General features: G+C 34.1%; 1 protein-coding gene across 6 annotated transcripts in view; it reads left to right on the forward strand.

The window, feature by feature from the left end:
- The window catches only part of NT5C2 (5'-nucleotidase, cytosolic II), a 120,246-nt gene that overhangs the window by 61,557 nt on the left and 38,856 nt on the right, over positions 1 to 19,833 (forward strand). For 5 of the 6 annotated variants that reach the window (XM_007479086.3, XM_001369063.4, XM_056804599.1 and 2 more), the window contains one exon: positions 18,359 to 18,476. In XM_007479086.3, the coding sequence (XP_007479148.1) occupies positions 18,359 to 18,476 (118 nt within the window). Of the gene's footprint in view, positions 1 to 14,503; positions 14,563 to 18,358; positions 18,477 to 19,833 lie in introns of all 6 variants that reach the window. The other variant, XM_056804618.1, reaches the window with a different exon arrangement.

Raw genomic sequence — 19,833 nt, forward strand, 5'->3', positions numbered from 1 at the left:
TTGGAATCTGGCCAGCAACAAGTGTACCTTATTTTAAAGGATATATAAAAGTTATGGGGACAGTGTATAGTATTGTCTATTAAGATTTTTCCTCATGTGAGAAAATCCAGGAAAGGGAAGAAGAGTGGAGAGCATTTGGATAAAGATCTGAAGGGACAGAAGCAAAAATGACATTTCCACTGGAATATATTATAGACAATCTGGGCAGAAAAAAGAAATCACAAGCCTGGCACAGGGAAATGTTATAGTCATTATAGAGGGCTTCAGTTATCTTGGCATCTACTAAAAGCAGAGTAAATTATGGTACTCAGGCTATAATCTTGCTTAAATGTGTTCTATAGATACTAGACATTATTGAAGTTAGAATTTTTGGTTGTTTGGTTATGATTTAGTAATTTAATATGCCAAAAAAGAAACTATGATTTATATGTAGTCACAGATATTCCCTTTTTTTCTCCAACACATTTGTTCTTTCTGGTCTTGATGTTTACTTGTTATTGTTTTTTAAATACCTGCAGTAATAGTATTTAGTCATTGTGTGTGTTTTGTATGTTGTATATATACACACATGTGTGTGTGTATATATATAGAGAGACATTGCTTATTTTTGCTTAAGACAATATCCTTAATTAAATCTAAATTCTCAGAGAAGTATAGCTTAAGCTTTGGGTTTAATTATGCTCCTTACTTTGACTCTTTTTGTGACTTCAGGAAGAAAAGAATGCTTTTGGGTCCTTAATCTATCCCTTTGTTTTATGTACCTAGACATCCCTCTTCTTTGAATTATTATTTATTGATCCTAACTCTTTTAGTCCCTATGACTCATCTAGAGAAAAAAAGAGGGACTGCAAAATCCTAGCATGGCTTCATCAAAAACAGGTCATTTCATACTAACTTTATTTCCTTTTGTGACAGAGTTGCCAAACTGTTACATTGGGGAATGATGTTGTTAGTGTATAACTACCTTTTAAACTGTCTTTTAGTGACACGTTTGATAAAATATCCCATATTCTTATAGAAAATATGTGGCTTAATCACAATACAGTAATTAGAATGGTTCAAAACTGGTTGAAATGATTGGACTTGGAGTAGTTGTTGATGATTCAGTTTCACCTTGCAGATAGCTTTTTTATGGAGTGGCCTTGAGATCTGTGTTGTTATTGTTTCAGTTATGTCTAATTCTTTGTGACCACATTTGGGTTTTTTTTTGTAAAGGTACAGCAGTGATTTGCCATTTCCTTCCCCAGCTCATTTCACAGACAAAGAAACTAAGATAAATGGTTAAATGACTTGTTCAGAGTCATATACTTAGTATCTGAAGCTGGAATGACAGCCAAATTTGAAAAATCATGACAGGTTGGGACTGTGTTGGCAAAGATGTGGCACACGTGCCTCTCTGTGCCAGAAGGGGCTGCTTCATTTCCTCTCTCCACAGCACCTGAGAACATTTTTCATTCCCTGCCCCTCTACCCAGCAGTCCAATGTGAATACTTCCTTCCTCCACTGTCTGGGTTAATGCAGGGGTAGGGGGTTGGCCTTTACAGGCAATTTGAAGGTTTGGGCATGTGATCTCTACAAGGTTCACCAACACTGGGCTAGAACATTGAGCTGATAGAAGATAAAATTTAGTAGATACACACTTAAAGTCTTAAACATTTGTTTTTTAAAAACCCAAGAAACTTCCCAAGCATAAAATGGTAGAGGTATGATTTTTCAGACAATTTTCCTGAAAGCTAAATAGGACTCAGCTGATTCAGTTTTAGGCACCATTTAGAAAATCACAGCCTCCGAGTTTGAAGGAGATGATAAGCTTGCTGATGTTGCCCATGTCATTCTACATCTAGAGTATTAGGATCATTTCTGGCCCTCTCAGTCTAGAAAAGGCATTGATAAGCTGGAGAGCATCTAGAGGTGGGCAGCCAGGATGGTGAAAGGCCTTGAGTCCATGTCATATGAAATGAAGATGAGATGAAAAACTAGGGAGATTATTAAGCTATACTTAACCTAATGCTTAGCACATAGCAGGCATTGAATAAATGCTTGTCAAATGAATAAATGAATGAATCAGGAGACTCTGGGAAGACATGAGAGCTTCAAGCACTGCAAGAGCTGTCATGTCCAAGAGGCATATGATTGGTTTTGTTTGTTTGGTTTTGGAGGCAGCACAAGTAGGAGGGTAGAAGTGTCAAAGGGGTAAATTTAACTTGGAGGCTAGGAAAGATGTCCCCATCATTAATTAGCACTATCTAAGAGTGGAATTATGCTTCATTAGGTAATATGCTTTTACTTGTTTGTAGGTCTTAATTACAGTTTGTTGTGTATGTTGTAATGGGAAGATTGCTTTTCAGTTGTAGATTGGACTAGATGGATACTGATGTTCTATCTACCTATGAAATTAAGTGATTTTGTCTTTAATTGGTGATAGTATCACTTTATTTTTTTGACATAGCCAGAATTTCAGGGTGAATGACGTGGTGAAGATATAAATCTTTAATGATTAATAGTATAGCAGTTAATTAGATTAATAGCAGACAGTTATATTAAATTCTTTAAATATCCTGTAAATAAGGGGGTTAACAGAATATTAGTGCATCATTAGATTTTCTGGTTATTAAAATATAATTATATTATTAAAAATGTGTTTCAGAGATATTATAGAATTTGACTATTAGGTAATTTGATTATGATTAGGAAAGTTTCCATCTTTTTAATATGGAAAAGGAGTAATTACTGGGGCTATTCATGTTAAGAAATTTTCCATTATTTCTACTGTGGTCTTAACAAATACTAGTAATTTCCAAATAAAGAATGTTGTGATGTCTAGCAATACAATTCAGCAGTGTGACAGACATTAAGTATGTATTATGTGCAAGACGTTGTGCTAGGGAAGATGCCCCTTTCTGTCCTGAGCCTCCATTTTATTAAGTAAAGAGAAGAAGTGTATGATATGTAAATAATTTTTCTTGTTTGTTTCCTACCTTGCTTGGAGAACAAGTCAGATTTCAAAATATATACTACATATATTTCAAAATATATCCTATATGTATATTAGGTAGGGCTTTTTTTTTTTTGGCAGTGGAAGAGGGATCAAGAAGATAAGTGTAGAGATCTTTTAAGTTTCTTCAAGTTTGACCTATTTTTTTATGATGCATTATCAGTGCATTCATATACCATCATCGTTCAGTCCTTCACCAATTGGTTGGCACATTACTTTGTTTTCTAGATTTTGCTTAATATAAAATGCTGCTTTGAGTATTTTGGTATATTATGTAAGGGAACTCTCTGTTATTGACTTTTGTAGGGTTTATTGACAGTCATGAATCCTTGGGTTAAAGGATATGGATAGTTACCTATTTTGCTGCTTAGTTTTGTAATGTTGTGTCCAGAAACCTGTTATTAAAGTTTCAAGTGGGAAAATGTCTTCTGATTAAATGAATGACAGTCAGAGCTCTTGTATCACTAACACATCATCATAAATCACTATCTGACAAACTGCTAATCTGTAAAACATGATTTCTTAAGGAGCAGAAGGTTAGCCAACAGCTGTTGAGAAATCAAGAAGAAGTCTGGGTATAAATAAGAGTTGTTGGAGCCATATTGCTCCATTCTCTTTTGAAGGAATCCTATATCATTAGGCTGAACCTTAGTAGCATCTCTAAGTCATTACTGTCTCTTCCTTGCTACTTATAATAAGGAGGATAAAGAAATACTGGCCTGGACTTCAAATGGAGAATATGAAAAATATGGAGAATAATATAAATCATTTTCCATTGAAATAAGTATTTAGACCTTTATGTTATTGATGGCCTTGATAAATTCAAAAGTTAAATAGAGTAAAAAAAATCAAAATTCTAAGTTAGGAATGTAAAATTTCCAGAAATATTGATGACATGGGGAAATATATGCAACTCTAGTTTGGTGGGGAAAGATAGGAGACAATACACTTTGAGGAAATCTGTGATAAATGCAACATTCTTAAAGCATACTCTTTTCATATCCAAGACACTTTTAATTAGTGTAGGAACATTAAAATGTATTACTTGTAACTTTGTTTTTAATAAAATTAACATTTTTCCATGAAGTATATAAACATACTTTTATCTTCTATTGTCAATCTGAAGATTGCAGGGGAGGAGAATCAAGATTCCATTTTCCTTTGAAATATAAAATATATTTAGATTTTTTCATTCTTCTCTCTTCTGAGCCTTTTGAGCATGTACCTTGAGCCAAGTACCTTGTTTCCAATAGATATATATATACATATATATATATATATATATATATATATATATATATATATATATATATAGAGAGAGAGAGAGAGAGAGAGAGAGAGAGAGAGAGAGAGAGAGAGAGAGAGTTTGTTTTCCCTTTAGGAATGAATAGATATTGTTGATGATGGTGTTCACAGTGAGTCCTCTATAGCCTACCTGAGAGGAAGGACCATAGCCACCAAGTAGATTTTTTTTAAGGTGAGAACCTACAAGAACAAGGAAGCAATGACTCCTTTCTTCCTTTATAGAAATTGCAGTAATCTCTGAGAGCCACTGAGCATTTTGCTCCTGTATTTCAGAATTATAGTATGCTGTAAAGTTTTTTGCCTGTGTACCAAAATTATGAGATCTGATACTGATAGAATTTGGAGTTAGAAAAAAGACCTTAGAGATGATTTTACTAAGTCTTTTCTTTTTAATATGAAGCTCTTTATTTTTTCTTTATATCAGTCATTTCCTAATGTCTCTTCTAATACTGAAAGAACACTTTTTTGTAATAATTAAGTACAGTCAAGCAAACAAATCACATTACATGTGTCTGAATACATATAGCCCATTTCTCACCTTTAGTTTACCACCTTTCTGCACAGAGATGAGAGGCATGCTCCTCCAACAGTTTTGCAGAAGCCCTTATTCAGTAGTACTTAAGAGTCATAAGAATTTTCATGTTGTTTTTCTTTACATTATCATGGTCATCATGTAAATTGTTCTAGGTCTTCTTACTTTGTTCTTTTATAGTTCATACAGATCTTCCCTAGTTTCTCCAGATTCTTCATATTTGTCATTTCTAATGGTATAATGGTATAATAATATATGAATTACATTCATATACCACAATTTCTTCAGTCATTTCCTGGGTGAGGAGCATATACATTCCTTTGTTTTGTTTTTTTTGGGGGGGGGTTTTGCTACTACAAAAAGTGCTACTATTATTGTACATGTACATATGTGTTTTTGCAATTTTTCCTTCTTTCTTTTGAACTCCCTGTGGTATATGTGCCTAGCAGTGGTATTGCTATATCCAAAGGTCAAGCCTCTTCATTTTTAGAGATGAGGAAAATGACCACTGTTTTTTAAAAATCACTGTATTATATAACATTTTTTTCTATTAAAATTGTATATAAAATTTTTTCTTTTAAAAATTTGTTGATATCTTTTTCTTTCCCTACCCAGAGAGTTCTCCCTTATATCAAAGAATAAAAAAGAAAGATTAAAAATGAAATTCAGAAAAACTTACCAATGCACCAACTCAGGGCAATAGTATACACAACACTTCAAACCTATAGACTACTTTTTCCAAGATATGAAAGAGAAAGTGTATTGTATAACATTTAACCTCTCAGAAGCTATAGGTTTATTATGTGAATTATAATGTGATGATATGAATATTATTATATAAATAATTTGCTTTATTTGTATTATTAATTCTGAAAACATCAAAATATAATTTTTTGAAGTTTTTCAAGTTCTTAGAAAAATATAAATGTCTACCTTAAAATATTTTTCTTCTTGGCCAAATAAAATAAAATGAAAAATGTAATTTTTCCTTATGTCCATTGATGGTTTAAAAGTAGTTTGTAAAATCATACCCAAGAAACTAGATAAGGTTTATGTAAGGGGAAAAGTGGAAGAAGGTAACTAATAAAACTCTGTTGTACCCCCTCCATAGTATTATTATTGTTGTTGTTATTATTTAGAAAGTTATAGTTGGCAACAAGTCTCAGGGTCTGATAGCTGGCAGCACTAGTTGGTCTGGCACTTGCTTATTAGTCTCTTGTGCCTGATACACACTCTCTGACCATGTTTTATTAGACATGGAATTGACTCAACAAACTTGACATTTAAATGAACATTTTTTGCATGGTGTGCTTACTTAGACAGAAAGCTTGGACACTTTGACCAGTTGTCTGTCAACATCTTAAATCCTCACCAGATTTTCTGGCATTAAAAGCATTTGAATAAATCAATGCTGAGAGTAGCTATCTGCAACAAGTCTTGAAACATTTTATTATCTTTTGGAAATAAGTATCAGTACAAATTTGTTTTTCCATGGCCCTTTTTTCTTTATAGATGTTTTACTGATTATTTTTCCTTTTTTTTTTTAACATGTGCTCCTTATTACTGTTCTTGTGTCTTTGTCCCACCCCCACTCTCCAAAATCATCTCTAATAAGTAAAGTCAAATAGAACAAGTCAGGGTATCAACCAAATGTGGTTGAATTTATGCCCACTGGTGGCCCCTCTCTATTTTCCATCAGGGCTTCTGAAGTCATTGTTGGTTACAGCAGTGAAAGCTTCTGTCCACACTGGAATTAGTTTCCAGTTTACTGTTTATACTAGCTATATCCAATTTCTATGTGGCATGATAATATTCTATCAGGTGGATTCCTGGATTTGGGAATCAACTCCCTTAAAGTTCTCTTCTATTGCAAAGAGTATGGCTACAAATATTTTTGTTTATGTGGGGCCTTTGTTTTTTCTTTTACATGCCTCATAATTGCTGGGTAAAAAGATAATTGTATTTTTAAGCAAGAAAGATATTGGACTTTATCTGCTTGACCCCAAAAGGCAGAACTAAGTAATTTTGATTTAGCAAAAACCCCAAGAACTTTATACGTATGTTACTTTTAAAAGTTTTATTGAAAACAATAGTGAATAGAACAACCAACTAACTGCTCTTAGTAACTCTTTATATTTTAATTAATTTCAGTGCATAAAGCATCATGATTTTTCCTTCATTCCCCCATAAGCCCCCATTGGTATTCTTTATCCATTCATTATTACATTTTTTCCTCTTTCTTGTTTGTAGTTTGTTTGTATTTTCTCCTTTGAGGTCTGCTTTTTAAATTGTGTTTAATAGAGGTCTTTCCTAATTCTTCTGTATTCTTCATTTATGTTGGTCTAATGTTTTTATATCTTTCATTACATTGATGAATCACAGTTTATTTAACTATTCTCTTATCTTTAGAAATTTAGGTTCCAAATTTAGTTTCCACTTTTTTCCTCATTACATAAAACGCTAAGAAAATTTTTGGGCAAAATCTATCTTTAAAAAAAACCTCTCTAATTCAAATGTAAATTATAAGTCAGGGAATTGGGAAATACCCAACAATGGAATTATTAGGCAAAAGTTTATAATACAAGTTTTCTAACTTATATTGTTTATTTCCATATTACTTTCAAGAAGGAATCCTTGACACTTTAAGAGTTGGCCCATAGTGGAAATGGGCTACTTTGGAAGTGAGTGAGTTCCTTATATCATTAGAAGTTTTTAAAAAAGAGACTTATTTATCAATTAGGAATAATGAAGAGGGAGAGGCATGCATGCTTTATTTTAGGATCAGTCTACATCAGTGACCTTCCAGTTTTCTTATGTATAAGATTTTCTTTTAATGTAAAAAATATGGACCTCTTATGGTAAATCATAATATGTTATGTGTTGTTTGAGAAAGCACATGATTGGATAGGAACCTTTTGCAAATGTCATCTAAAAACCTTTTCAAACTAAGATACTTTATATAGGAATTATGACTGATTTGTCATGCTTAGTTAATTTCCTAGGGCTAATGTGAGCTCAGCATAAGGCCCAACCCATCTGAGGTTTTCATTGTACCAGGAGATCTCCTAACGTTATAAGTCTAGTGCAGAAAGTAGCCCAACTAATCAATGTGGGTCAGCATCTTCAAAAAAGATCAAGAGAATCTTTGGCACTATGGTCACTATTTCTCTTGCTGCCTGGAAAAATGTAAAGATTAGCTTACCTCTCAGATCACCCAATTATGTTCTCTTTATTCTTCATTTTTGAGTTTTCATATGAGGCATTTGCAGATGAGGCACCTCTATTAAAGGTAATGAATATTAGATGAGATGAAAACATTCTGCTTTGGGGGGAATTTGTCAGATCATAGAAATGCATCTAATTAATTTCTAGGGGGGGAAACATGAATCTTACAAGTAAAATTTCTTATCATATTGCCGTAATTTGCTATCATATTAACATCAAAAGGGGTTTTATTTTCTCTTATCAAAATGAAATAAGTTAAATTGATAATCAACTGAACATAACCCAAGGGCATAACATCTGACAGAAAAATAAGGGAGTGTGAAGGGGATGAGAAGTTATAGTTTGGTACTAGATCCCAAATTTCGTTAAAAAAAAAATCCAGCCCATGGAAGAGGCTGATATGTCACTTATCCTTATGATGAATGACTTCACAAAACTGATACGGTGATAATTATGTAGGTGTCTGTTGAATAGTGAAGCTATAACCCCCTCTTCCCAAAATATATCAGAATTTATGCATTCAAATAAACATGTCTCTCAAAAAAGAAGTTTCAGAAATATTTCATTCCTTGATAGCATCATGAGAATAAATGTAAAGCTACTCAAGGTGACTCTCTGAACCCTGACACACACTTTTTGACTCTGTATAAAAGTCATTAAACCCCTCTGACCTTCAATTTCCTCATTGTAAAAATGGCAATAGTGCTTGTTGTATTTCTCACCTTCTGGATTGATTTGAGGTAAGGTTTTAAAAAATAACTTAAAGCATTTTGCAAATATGAGTCATTGTTTTGAAACAATATTCATTTGGTTATGTAAATTCTGATGTGTTTTTTAAAAAATCAATTATATGACTGTTCCTCAAGCTTTTTATTAAATGCTTACTACCTGCCAGGAACCATGACCTTTCTAATTTTTTAATTCATTTCTTGATTTTTTAGTTTTGGAGTAATTTTCTCTTTAGAATGAGAATTTATATTTTGAAATGCATTCAATGATGTTCCAAATAGCTAGAATTACTATTTTATCAAACTATGTTTCTTGAATTGTTCAAAGATATATATTTTTTGTTAATTAATTTTTCAGTTGTGTCTGACTCTTTGTGACCCTTCTGACTCTTCTTATCAGAGATACTTGTGTGGTTTGCCATTTCCTTCTTACAGATTTTACAGATGAGGAAACTGAGGCCAACAGAGTTAAGTGACTTGTCCAGGGTCATATAGTTGAGGCCAGATTTGAACTCAGGAAAATGAATCTTCCTGACTCTAGACCTAGCACTCTATTCACTGTGCCAATTAGCTGTCCATTGGTAGTTTTATCTGATTTTAAAATAATATTTTTCTTTTATCATGCTTTTATCTCCTATGTTTATGGTTCATATTTTAATTCCTTGACTCAATATGCCATTTTTCGTATTTCCCAAAAAACAAAACAAAAACAAACCACTGTTGCCCATTATTTGGATCTTTAAAATTGGAAGTATTTAAAATACTCTGTAGCAACACTTAATTTGCAATTTTTAAATGCATATTACTGCCTCAAAAGCTCTTCTACTCTACTGTATTTGTCTCTAAATCTGTGGAATGTGTTTAAGCAATAGTTTGGGGATTATTTGAAACCATAAAGCAAGAATATATTCTTCTACATATGACTTACAACAATTTAAAAAATTAAGAACACATGTTCCAAAAAGACAGCTAAAAATATAAATTTCCAAATTGAAGCACAGAATTTTTACATAATAGAATTTACCCTCTTTTCCCCCTAAAAAGAAGAAATTGGTAGTAGATGAACTGAAAGGCAAAATGCTAATGAAGTATGATTTTTTTTAAAGGGCAAAACATTAGAAGCTCAATATTTTCATTCCACAGTTTATTGATGGGCCTAGAATCAAAGAAAGAAAACTATTTCATGACAGACAATGGAAAATTTTTTCTCACTTATACTTACCCATATTTATATAAAAAGGGTAAGCCACAGTCACCTTTGTCTATTAGCCTATATTAGCCTTTTCTTAATCATTTGACATTAAATTTTTTGGGGGAATCTATTGAATTATCTTTGTAAAATTAGTTCTTCTGTTCTTGTTGTTCTTTACTACCTCTAGCTTATTTCTTTCTTTTTTTTTTAACATTTTATTTGGTCATTTCCAAACATTATTCATTGGAAACAAAGATCATTTTCTTTTCCTCCCCCGCCCCCTCCCACCACCTCTCCCATAGCTGACGCATGATTCCACTGGGTATTACATGTGTTCTTGATTCGAACCCATTTCTGTGTTGTTGGTATTTGCATTAGAGTGTTCATTTAGAGTCCTCTAGCTTATTTCTTTATAGGATCATAGGAATTTAGATTTTAGGTAGGAAGGGACCTTTGAAATCATCTAGTCCAATCCCTTCTTTTACAGGTAAGGAAACAGACTTGGACAAGTTAAATGACTTATCCATGTAACTAAGTAGGAGAACAGAGATTCAAACCTATAGTTAGACTGTAAATCCAAGATTTTTTCCATTTTCTACATTTTTCAGGCCAGTGTAAACTACTTTTGGTTCTATAACTAAATACAATGTTTATAAGATGGTTTCTCACACCTGTTTGAAAAAGATGAATAAAAATATTTCATGGCCTGGGGGCCATTTGTAAGTGTATGGTACTTTGGTACTCATTATGCAGAGAAGGAATTTTTTAAAACCCCTACTTTGTCTTAGAATTGATGCTAAGTATCAGTATCAAGGCAGCTGGGTGGTAAGGGCTAGGTAATGGGGATTAAGTGACTTGCCCAAGGTCACACAGCTAGGAAGTGTCTGTAGTCATATTTGAACCCAGGACTTCTTGGCTTCAGGGCTGCCTCTATCCACTGAGCCACCTACTTGCCTAGGTCATTTGTAATATAGAATATTAAATATAAAAAAACTGATTAGTTTCCAAGCTCTTTTACTTTCTTTGTATAATATCAATTTGACATCTTCAGTAACTTTTCTTTTTTCAGTGTTATATCATTATATGGCATACTTTTTCAGGGCATTACAAAATCAGGAAAAAATGCTTAAGAAATCTGGCTTTCCATTCTACCCAATGCCTAACTGGTGTATTTATCACCTTCTATTCATATTTATGAACCTAGCTACCAATCCATGGAACTATATTCACATCCCAGCTTGTCATTACTTGTGCATAAAGTAGCATGAGATTTTTTTTTAAGTCTTTAGCAAAATTAAATCCAATTCATTGCTTTTTCTTGCATCTCACAGAAAAATTTCAAAATTCATTAAAAACTTTTAAAAATAGGGGGCAGCTGGGTAGCTCAGTGAATTGAGAGCTAGCCCTAGAGACCGGAGGTCCTAGGTTCAAATCTGGCCTCAGACACTTCCCAGCTGTGTGACCCTGGGCAAGTCACTTGACCCCCATTGCCTACCCTTACCACTCTTCTGCCTTGGAGCCAATACACAGTATTGACTCCAAGACGGAAGGTAAGGGTTTAGAAAAAAACAAAAAACTTTAAAAAATGGATTTAATACCATGGCTTTCCTTGATTCCTTTTCATTTACATGCTTACAGATTTTTCTTACTACTTATTTTGGGGATCTTAGTCATTGATGAAAGGTAATGATAATGGAGTCCTTGAGGGCCAGGTCTCCTCTGTTAGGGATCATGTGAAAAGTTACTTGAGAAGGCTGTGGAAAGGTGAGGTTTTGAGAAAGATGTGGTGGTGCTCATTATTATATATCATTCTGAACATTTATTTGAGGGGGCTAGCCATGTGATAGGGATTAGTCAAAGGTAATTAGAATTATTACTGCATTATAGCAGGAGATTGGGTCACGTGACCTTTCAATTCTTTAAGTTTTCTATTTGTTGTGATTTTCTTTTATTTCCATTGGGATGGATGTTTTAGCAGCAACATTTTCCAGGATACTTTGTGGTTATTGAAACGTGAGTACCTCTTTTGGATTTCCACTTGAATTGCCTCCACATTTCTTCAAGATTTTTTTAAAATGGTAGTCAGGGACTTAATAAGTTTTAGTTAACTTTCATAGTGCACCAAGATGTTGGTTTTAACCAATCCATCTGTACAAACCCCTTTACCATTCTAGTCAGATATGTCATTTGCATTTTTAAAAAAATCCATACAATAGCTATGTCATATCTTTATTTCTCAATTTTCATGTTATAGACAGTTGAAAAATGCAATGTTAATTACTTTAGAGATTTTAGTTTGCCAGTTTTGCTTATTGAAACAGTGCTGAGTTGTGCCTTTTTGGTTCACCAAAAAATAATCTGTACTTCACTTAAATAATTTGTACTGTACTTAATTAAAAATATATAAATCTGATATTTATATTTAATGTAAAAATCTGCATTAAAAATTTTCTTTTTGTGCTTAACTTAGGCATGACATTTGTTTACTGGTTAGTTTCATTAATATATTCTACAATTCTTTAGACCTTCCTAGGGTTATGATAGACTCCCTTTGGTGGTCTGATTTTAGTTATACTAATCTCAGTGAATTAAGATTAATCTGGTTATTAAGGACCAATACATTCAAATATAATCTAACTTTAAACAATTTCTTTAATGCCATAAATTTCTACCATTTTAAAATCTGATATCTTTTTTATAATTTAAATAATTTTAATTTAAATAATTTATAATTTAAATAATTTTATAGTTTAAAAATCAGTTAAAATTACTATTCTAAGCCTATATTTAGGGTACTTCATGTTGTTAAAGAATGTTGAAAACAATTTTTAAGATTCTTGAGGAGGTGGGGAGAGATGAAGAAATACCTTATGAAAATGTATATTTAAAAACCCACAGGTGGGGCCTAACCTACAGTTAGTGTACCTTTGAGTCTCTGAGAGCAGAGACATATAGCCAATAACTATATTAATGAGTAGGGTTTTTTTAATGCTTCATTCCCTGATCAAATATTTATTGGGCACTTGCTGTTATATACAGCCATGTGCTAAGTCCTAGAAAGGCAAAAGCATAATTCTTCCCACCCTCATGTAACTTATGAGGGAAAAGATGCAAATGGCTATTTTAAAAGGTAGAATGTGAAATTGCAATAAGAGGTTGTTCAAATGCCTGGAGATGATTCATTGATTTCTTATTATCTGTTTTATAATAAATTCTTTAAAATATAAGTCATCTTATTTGTTCTCTTGCTTTTCCACTGGGCATCATCATATTTCCTTTCAGCAAAGTTTATTTGATGGAGGAGCCAAGCAGTAGGATTTGGGTATACAGGCACACCTAAGAACACACACTGATACAAAGGTCTACCTGGTCATGGGTTTCTTTGGAGAAGATAACCCTTGTTCTTCTGTGAAGTTCATTCATATAACTATAACAATGCTAGAACCCAGTATAGTTCAATATATTGTATGATGTTTTCAACTTTTTTTCTTCAAAAGAATAGGCAAAAAAGACCTCTTTAACTTTGTGTAGGTTGAAATAACTCACTTGCAAATACAATGCAATAAAAATACTCTTTAATAATATTTTAATTACCAAACAGAGAAACAAAACAAAGAATATGCCCAATATGGTATTAATATCCTTGAATTTTGCTTAATGTTTTTAAGGACAAAGCCACTAATACATACATCCCACATTCATTTTATTTCTAGAATAATATTTTTTCATTTTATGTTAAATAAATAAATAAATCCAGAATTTAAGAGTTTAGAAGAGACCATGGGGGCCATCTAGACCATACTATTCATAAAAGAAAAGGAATGCTAAGAATTCTTTATAAGAGGAAAATGTCCAGTGACAGAGTTGGTCCTTGAATGGAATTTCTTTCTTTCTTTTTTTTACTGATCCATCTTGATTGGAAAAAGTTTTTACAGATGCTGCCCCCCAAATAAGTTTCATTCTCTATTAAGCTCAGGTATCCAGACAGACTAAGGCTTTCTATACCAAAGGTATCAAATTGTGGAGGGGAGAAGCAGGGGCAGGTTGATATGTAATTCCATTATAGATAACCAGTTTAAATGTTTACTTTGAAGCAAGAAGAGAGTGTATTCTAGTTTGCTTGTATATCCTTTTAAGTCACCTTTGTTTCACTAGATACAATAATTAGTGTCTCTTACAGGCTACATTCAGTCCTTGTCATGTAAAAACATTTTCTAATGTGATAAGACAAATGAGAGAAGTTTCTTTCCATCTGTCTATCTTTTGACTTAATATTTCAGGACCAGACTTGGAGTGTGTTCCAGATTCAGGGTACAAGAAAAGTAAACAGAACCTCCACTATCTTCTACACCTGTATTTTGGAATATCTGATAAGGCTAATTTTAGCAGTTGCAAGCCGGAGGATGTTTACACCAGGATGGCAGCAGCTCCAGTAAACACCCGGTCCCCAGATGGTGCCTCCCTGTCCTGGCCCATCACAACAGTTTTAAAACCAGCTTGGTTTTTTTTGTTTGTTTTTTTAACAGGGGAGCCAGTGTAACTCCTTCAAGACTGGAGTGACACTCTGCATCTGCATCTGCCTCATGTGAGTTCTCATTTTGGCAGCAGCACTTTGCCTAGGCTCAGACCTCATAGAGGTTTGCCTTTTCTTTTTCAGGAAGCCTATAAAACTGCTACACAGTATGTCTTGGCAGCAAAGGTAAAAAAAAAGTGCATGAGGGTTCCAAATTTCCCTGCACAACTTCCTGCTCATTCCAAGGGGGCTTTCTTTTCTAACACAGGTTCTGCCTGTCTATATAATCACAGTCCACTCCTAACAGAGTCTGAGGATTCACCTCCACAGATTTAGTTGATTTTTTTAGTTCTTTTTTTCCCAGGCAAATTATAGAAGAAACAATATTTTAAATATTAAAAATATCTTCAAATTAAGTGCTATCAATAATTGTAGAATCAACAATATCTTTAAGTGTTATCAGTAACTTAAGCTTTCAAAGCTTTGGCTGTTCTCTATATAGCAGTTATGTAATTTGAGAACACTGTGTGCTGCCTTAGTGGCTGAAGCATTTAGTTCTCTGTTTTGGAACTTGGAGCCCTGAAAATAACTTGTCCTTTTGTCTTTGGGATGTGAGCCCATTGGGGTAGGCCTGAGGACCCTCTTTAAAGAAGAAATAAATGAGCAGGGAATCTGTGGTGATTATATTTAGCTTCAGACCTTGGGCTGCTTTTTGGAGGCACAAAAAGGTCATACCTAACAATTGGGCTCAAGACTGTACACCATTCACTTGCCCCAGGCCTGTAAGAGGAGTTGAAACTTGAACCCCTGCAGCTGTGCAGAAGCATACATCCCTGCAGTCCATGCATGGCAAGCCTTGCATAGGTGGCATTCCCTGTGCCTTACAAATGGCTAAGGCTGTCTTCCCAGGGCCCAAGATGAGAAGGGATTTAAAAATATTTTTAGGGAAGGATTTAAGTGTGTATTTATGTTGTTTCAGGAGTAAAGGGTCTTTTCATTAACACATTCCTGCTACCAGGAGAGCAAATTATGATTTAAACATAATCTCTTAGAAAGCAGCAATGGAACTCCTTCCCTTGTTCTCTATTGCAGGACTTTAAGCATACTCCTCCCACACCCTTCTTGCCCCAAAGCACATTTACACTGTGTTTTTCTCAAGTAGACAGTTTAATGACTGCGGGTAGTCATGTTACTGAAATGACTATCTGGGCAGCTTGTGAGAAAATGTCAATAGCTTGTAGCTCATACTGATTAATATAGAGCTTGTTGAAATGAAGAGTGTTGTCAAAATGGAACTTGGACTCTCTACCTCCAAATCCATTCCCACCTGTGACTAATTAAAGTAGAGTTTACTTTGGACAGTGTTAGAGTAATTGGAGAGCTGTGTGTTTTCACCACCAGGGATCTAATCTGATGTCTCCACTGTGATAGCCCTTGTGCAATCCAGAAATCCTATGGCAATAGTGGACTTCATTGGAAAGACCACTTAACTGAAAATCCAGGAGAGCTGGATTTTAGTGCCAACACAGTTCTTTACTTGCTTTGTGACTTTGGGTCAGTAACTTACCATCTCTGAGTTTCATTTTTCTCACCTACAAAATGGAGAAACTATCACTTGGCCCTTTGAAGTGTGTTGAGTTACACTGGAAGAAAAGGGTCTATATAAATTTAAAGCATTTGTAGTAAATGTTGGGTTTTTTTTTCCAGGAATAACTCTTAGAATTGTCCTTATAAACAAACCATTCTTCATATAGTGTGCAGTGCTTTTCTTCCTATTGTTCTAGGAATTGTGTTTTAAAATTATGGTTTGAAGGTGTGAGGATTTCTTGTTTTGTTTTTAAATCCCTAAGGAAATTATTGGCTTTCATTCCAAACTATTAAAGAAAGGCATAGGTTTTAATCAGCATTCATTCCATGACTAATCACTCAGCTCCCTAATTTAGGAGCCTTAGTGTTTTTAGAGGGTAAACACAGGCAGTGATATATAACATTAATTTATTTTTTCCTGGGGAGTTTTGAGGTATATACAGTAAATACTACCCATGAAAACCACTTTTTGAGAAAAATGTAGTACAGGTCAAATCCTATTAAAACTCCAAAGTACTGCTCAATTAAAAAATTTACATGTATTAGAATTTTGTTGTATCAGATTAATGTGTTCAAAACAAGTGGGTGGTGGGTCAGGACCTTTTGGTTTTGCCGAAATGGGATTTGATTCATACCCGGAAAAAAAATGCCTTGTGTTAAAACAGTTTCCTTAGAGTTAAATCAGTGGTTTCCTGGTACCTTTGACATTGGAGAGGTTAAATATCTTCTAAAAGAAGAATGGTGCTAAGGCAAGAGAATGTAATACAAAATGTCAGCCTAACTTACCCCAAACCACAGAGAGGACTTCAGAAGTTGTCTTTTGGTCAGAATAAAATAATCTCAGAAGTAGTCTTGCAACTGAGAGCAGAATAGAATACTATTAAGCTCCTGCTGCCTGGTAGACACAAAGTCTAATAAGGAATCTTCAACATTTTGGGGAAGAGAGAGAGACCCAAGATCTGTTTAACAGTGTGAGTTTTCATTTTTTATTGAATAAATAGAATAACCTTTTTTTTTTACTTCATTGTGACTTTTGAGGTGGTGGGGGAGGGGAAAGGTGAAGAAAATTTAAATTGAGCAATTTGGGACTTCATTCTGAACCAAGATAAACAGAATTAATTGAGCTGAAAAATGGACAGGAGAGTAGGATGAAATAATGTAATAGTAATCAAAAACAGTATGTGATCAACAGTTTCATAAGTAGTGATATCATGAGACTACATAGTTTTTCTACTTTCCTCATACCCACTTAACAAACTGTCAGATTTATATGTTTATTGATGTCCTCTCCATTAATCAATTTCTTCCAGCCCTTTATGAAGGGAATTAATTTGTTGTAGGCCATTCATTGCATCATAACATCACCTCCTTTCATTGATTATTTTTTAAGTTTACATGCCCATGGGAAACTCAACTTTCCTACTTTTCCCTATTGTATCAAACTCTCAGTGCTGCTCCCAATTTGCAAAAATTAGATTGCATTTTTATCATGACTGATGAAAGGATACAACACCTGTTTTATCATTTGTTGACTACCTGCTTATCTGACTCTACTATTTATATGATGGAGTGATGCCTGCTTAAACTTTAAATCTCATTTGGATAAGAGCTATTTAAAGGAACAGAATTTTTTTGTGTAATGAACTGAAACTTTTCCTAATGAAATGTTGATAAATTTAACATTGTAGCAGCTGATTAACAAATGTATATTCTGACGAGCAAGTGCTATTGAAAATATTGGTAGAAAGTGAATGCAAAATCAATACCAAGCCAAAGATTCCAAAGAGGAAAAAGAAAGTCTGCTAAAAACATGGAAGGATTCTTATCACACCAGATGTGTGATGAAGCCTTCAGTATTTATAAACTTCTATCTTGATTCTTGTCACTATTATTCTCATGGAGAATATCAGCCAAACAAATTGCCATACCTTTTAGGATTTATACCTCAATACCGTGAGACTAGAAAGGGAAGAAAAAGAAATAATGTTTGGCATAAGTTTCCTCTGAGATAGGGAATTTTGTTGGGCTTTGGGAAGTTTCATCTGGTATTAAAGTAGCAGCAGCAGCAGCAGCAGGGGTAAGCTGCATTTCTCCACAGTCTTGTAATAGATTTCTCCAATAACAGTGTGCTTGAGCACAATGGAAGCTGTGGTGAAAGAACAAAAATGTCTTAGGGGAGGGGAGGTATGGTAAGAGAAGGGAAGAAATAACTTTCATTTGCTTTCTGCCATAATTGGCTGTTCTTTTGCATTGACTAATTAAGAATTTCTTCTTTATACAGTGTATAAATCCCCGGAGTATGAATCTCTTGGTTTTGACCTGACCGTTGAAAGATTAGTTTCCATTGGATACCCTCAGGAGCTGCTCAGTTTTGTCTATGATTCTACATTCCCAACCAGGTAATTTCAGGTGACATTTGGATAAGACTGGCATCACTAACTTTTGTTCACAAATTTAATAGCTACCCACTTATCTCTGAAAAGAGAGGAAAGATTTTTCTGACCTGTGTTGATTAAAACTTGTCTCACAGAATATTTATATCTAGAACTAAAATACAGTCCTCCCTGGAAATAAAATAAAAGCAAGCTGTCTTAAATTAGCCACCAGTCAATTAACTAGTATTTAATAAGTACCTGTTGTATACCAGACACTGTGCTAAACACTGGAGATACAGGTACAGAGAGAAAGGGGAAACCTATTTTGGTTCTTAAGAAACTTTTAAAATTCTAACAGAGGAGACATGTATGCATGTAAGTATATAGTGAATATATACAAAATAAATAAAAAGTAGTTTGGGAAGGGAGAGGCAAGGCTCAGGAAAGACTCAAAAAGACTCAAAAAGGAAAGGCTCAGAAAGAAGATAATGTTTGAAGGCAAGGGAGGGTTCCAAGAGGTAAAGGCAAAGAAGGAGTATGTTCTAGGTGTGGAAGACAGCCAATGCTAAGACCAGAAGGTGGGAGAGGTAAGTCTGGCTGGCCTGGAGAGTACTGATGGGGAGTAATAGATAAGAACCCTGGAAATGTAGAAAGAGGCCACACTGTAGAACTTTAAATGCAAAACAGAGGAGTTTAGATTGGATCTGAGAGTAATAGAGGATCACAAGAGTTTATTGAGTAATGACTGACTCGAATAAATCTGTACCTCAGCAAAAATCATTGGATTGGAATAGACTGAAGCTTGAGGCTGGAAGACCAGTTAGGGAAGCTACCCAGAAGTGGGAAGAACTTGAACTCTGATGGTAGTTATGAAGACATGTGTCAAATGTCATGAAAAGAAACAAGACTTGGAGGCTATTTAGATATGTAGGGTGAGAACTATGGACAACATTAAAGTTGTGTTCCCAGGTGACTGTAAAAGGATGGTGGTATCTTCTGCATTAATGAGGACATTCACAAGAAGAGAAAACATGAGAGGAGAAACTTGGTGAGAACTCTTTGAACATGTTGAACAGGACACAATTCAGAATGGATGCTAGCTAGAGATGCAAATGTGTAGCTTATGAGAGAAACTAGGGCTGGATATATAGGAAGAGTTATCTGCATAGAGATAATAATTGAACCCATAAGAGCTGATAGAGTTGCCAAGTAAGAAGGTGTAGAGAGAAAGGGCCCAGAGACCTTTTATCACTAGAGGCTGGTAATGCTATATTTTCTACATTTAATAGGGAAATTCAGATTTAATAATTTATTCTTAGGGAATATCTACTTGTGTATCACTTTCTACAAGAAGTATCTGATGCCTATCTTCTAAAACATA

This window comes from Monodelphis domestica, chromosome 1, assembly GCF_027887165.1.
Source record: "Monodelphis domestica isolate mMonDom1 chromosome 1, mMonDom1.pri, whole genome shotgun sequence".
In the NCBI taxonomy this organism is placed as follows: Eukaryota; Metazoa; Chordata; class Mammalia; order Didelphimorphia; family Didelphidae; genus Monodelphis; species Monodelphis domestica.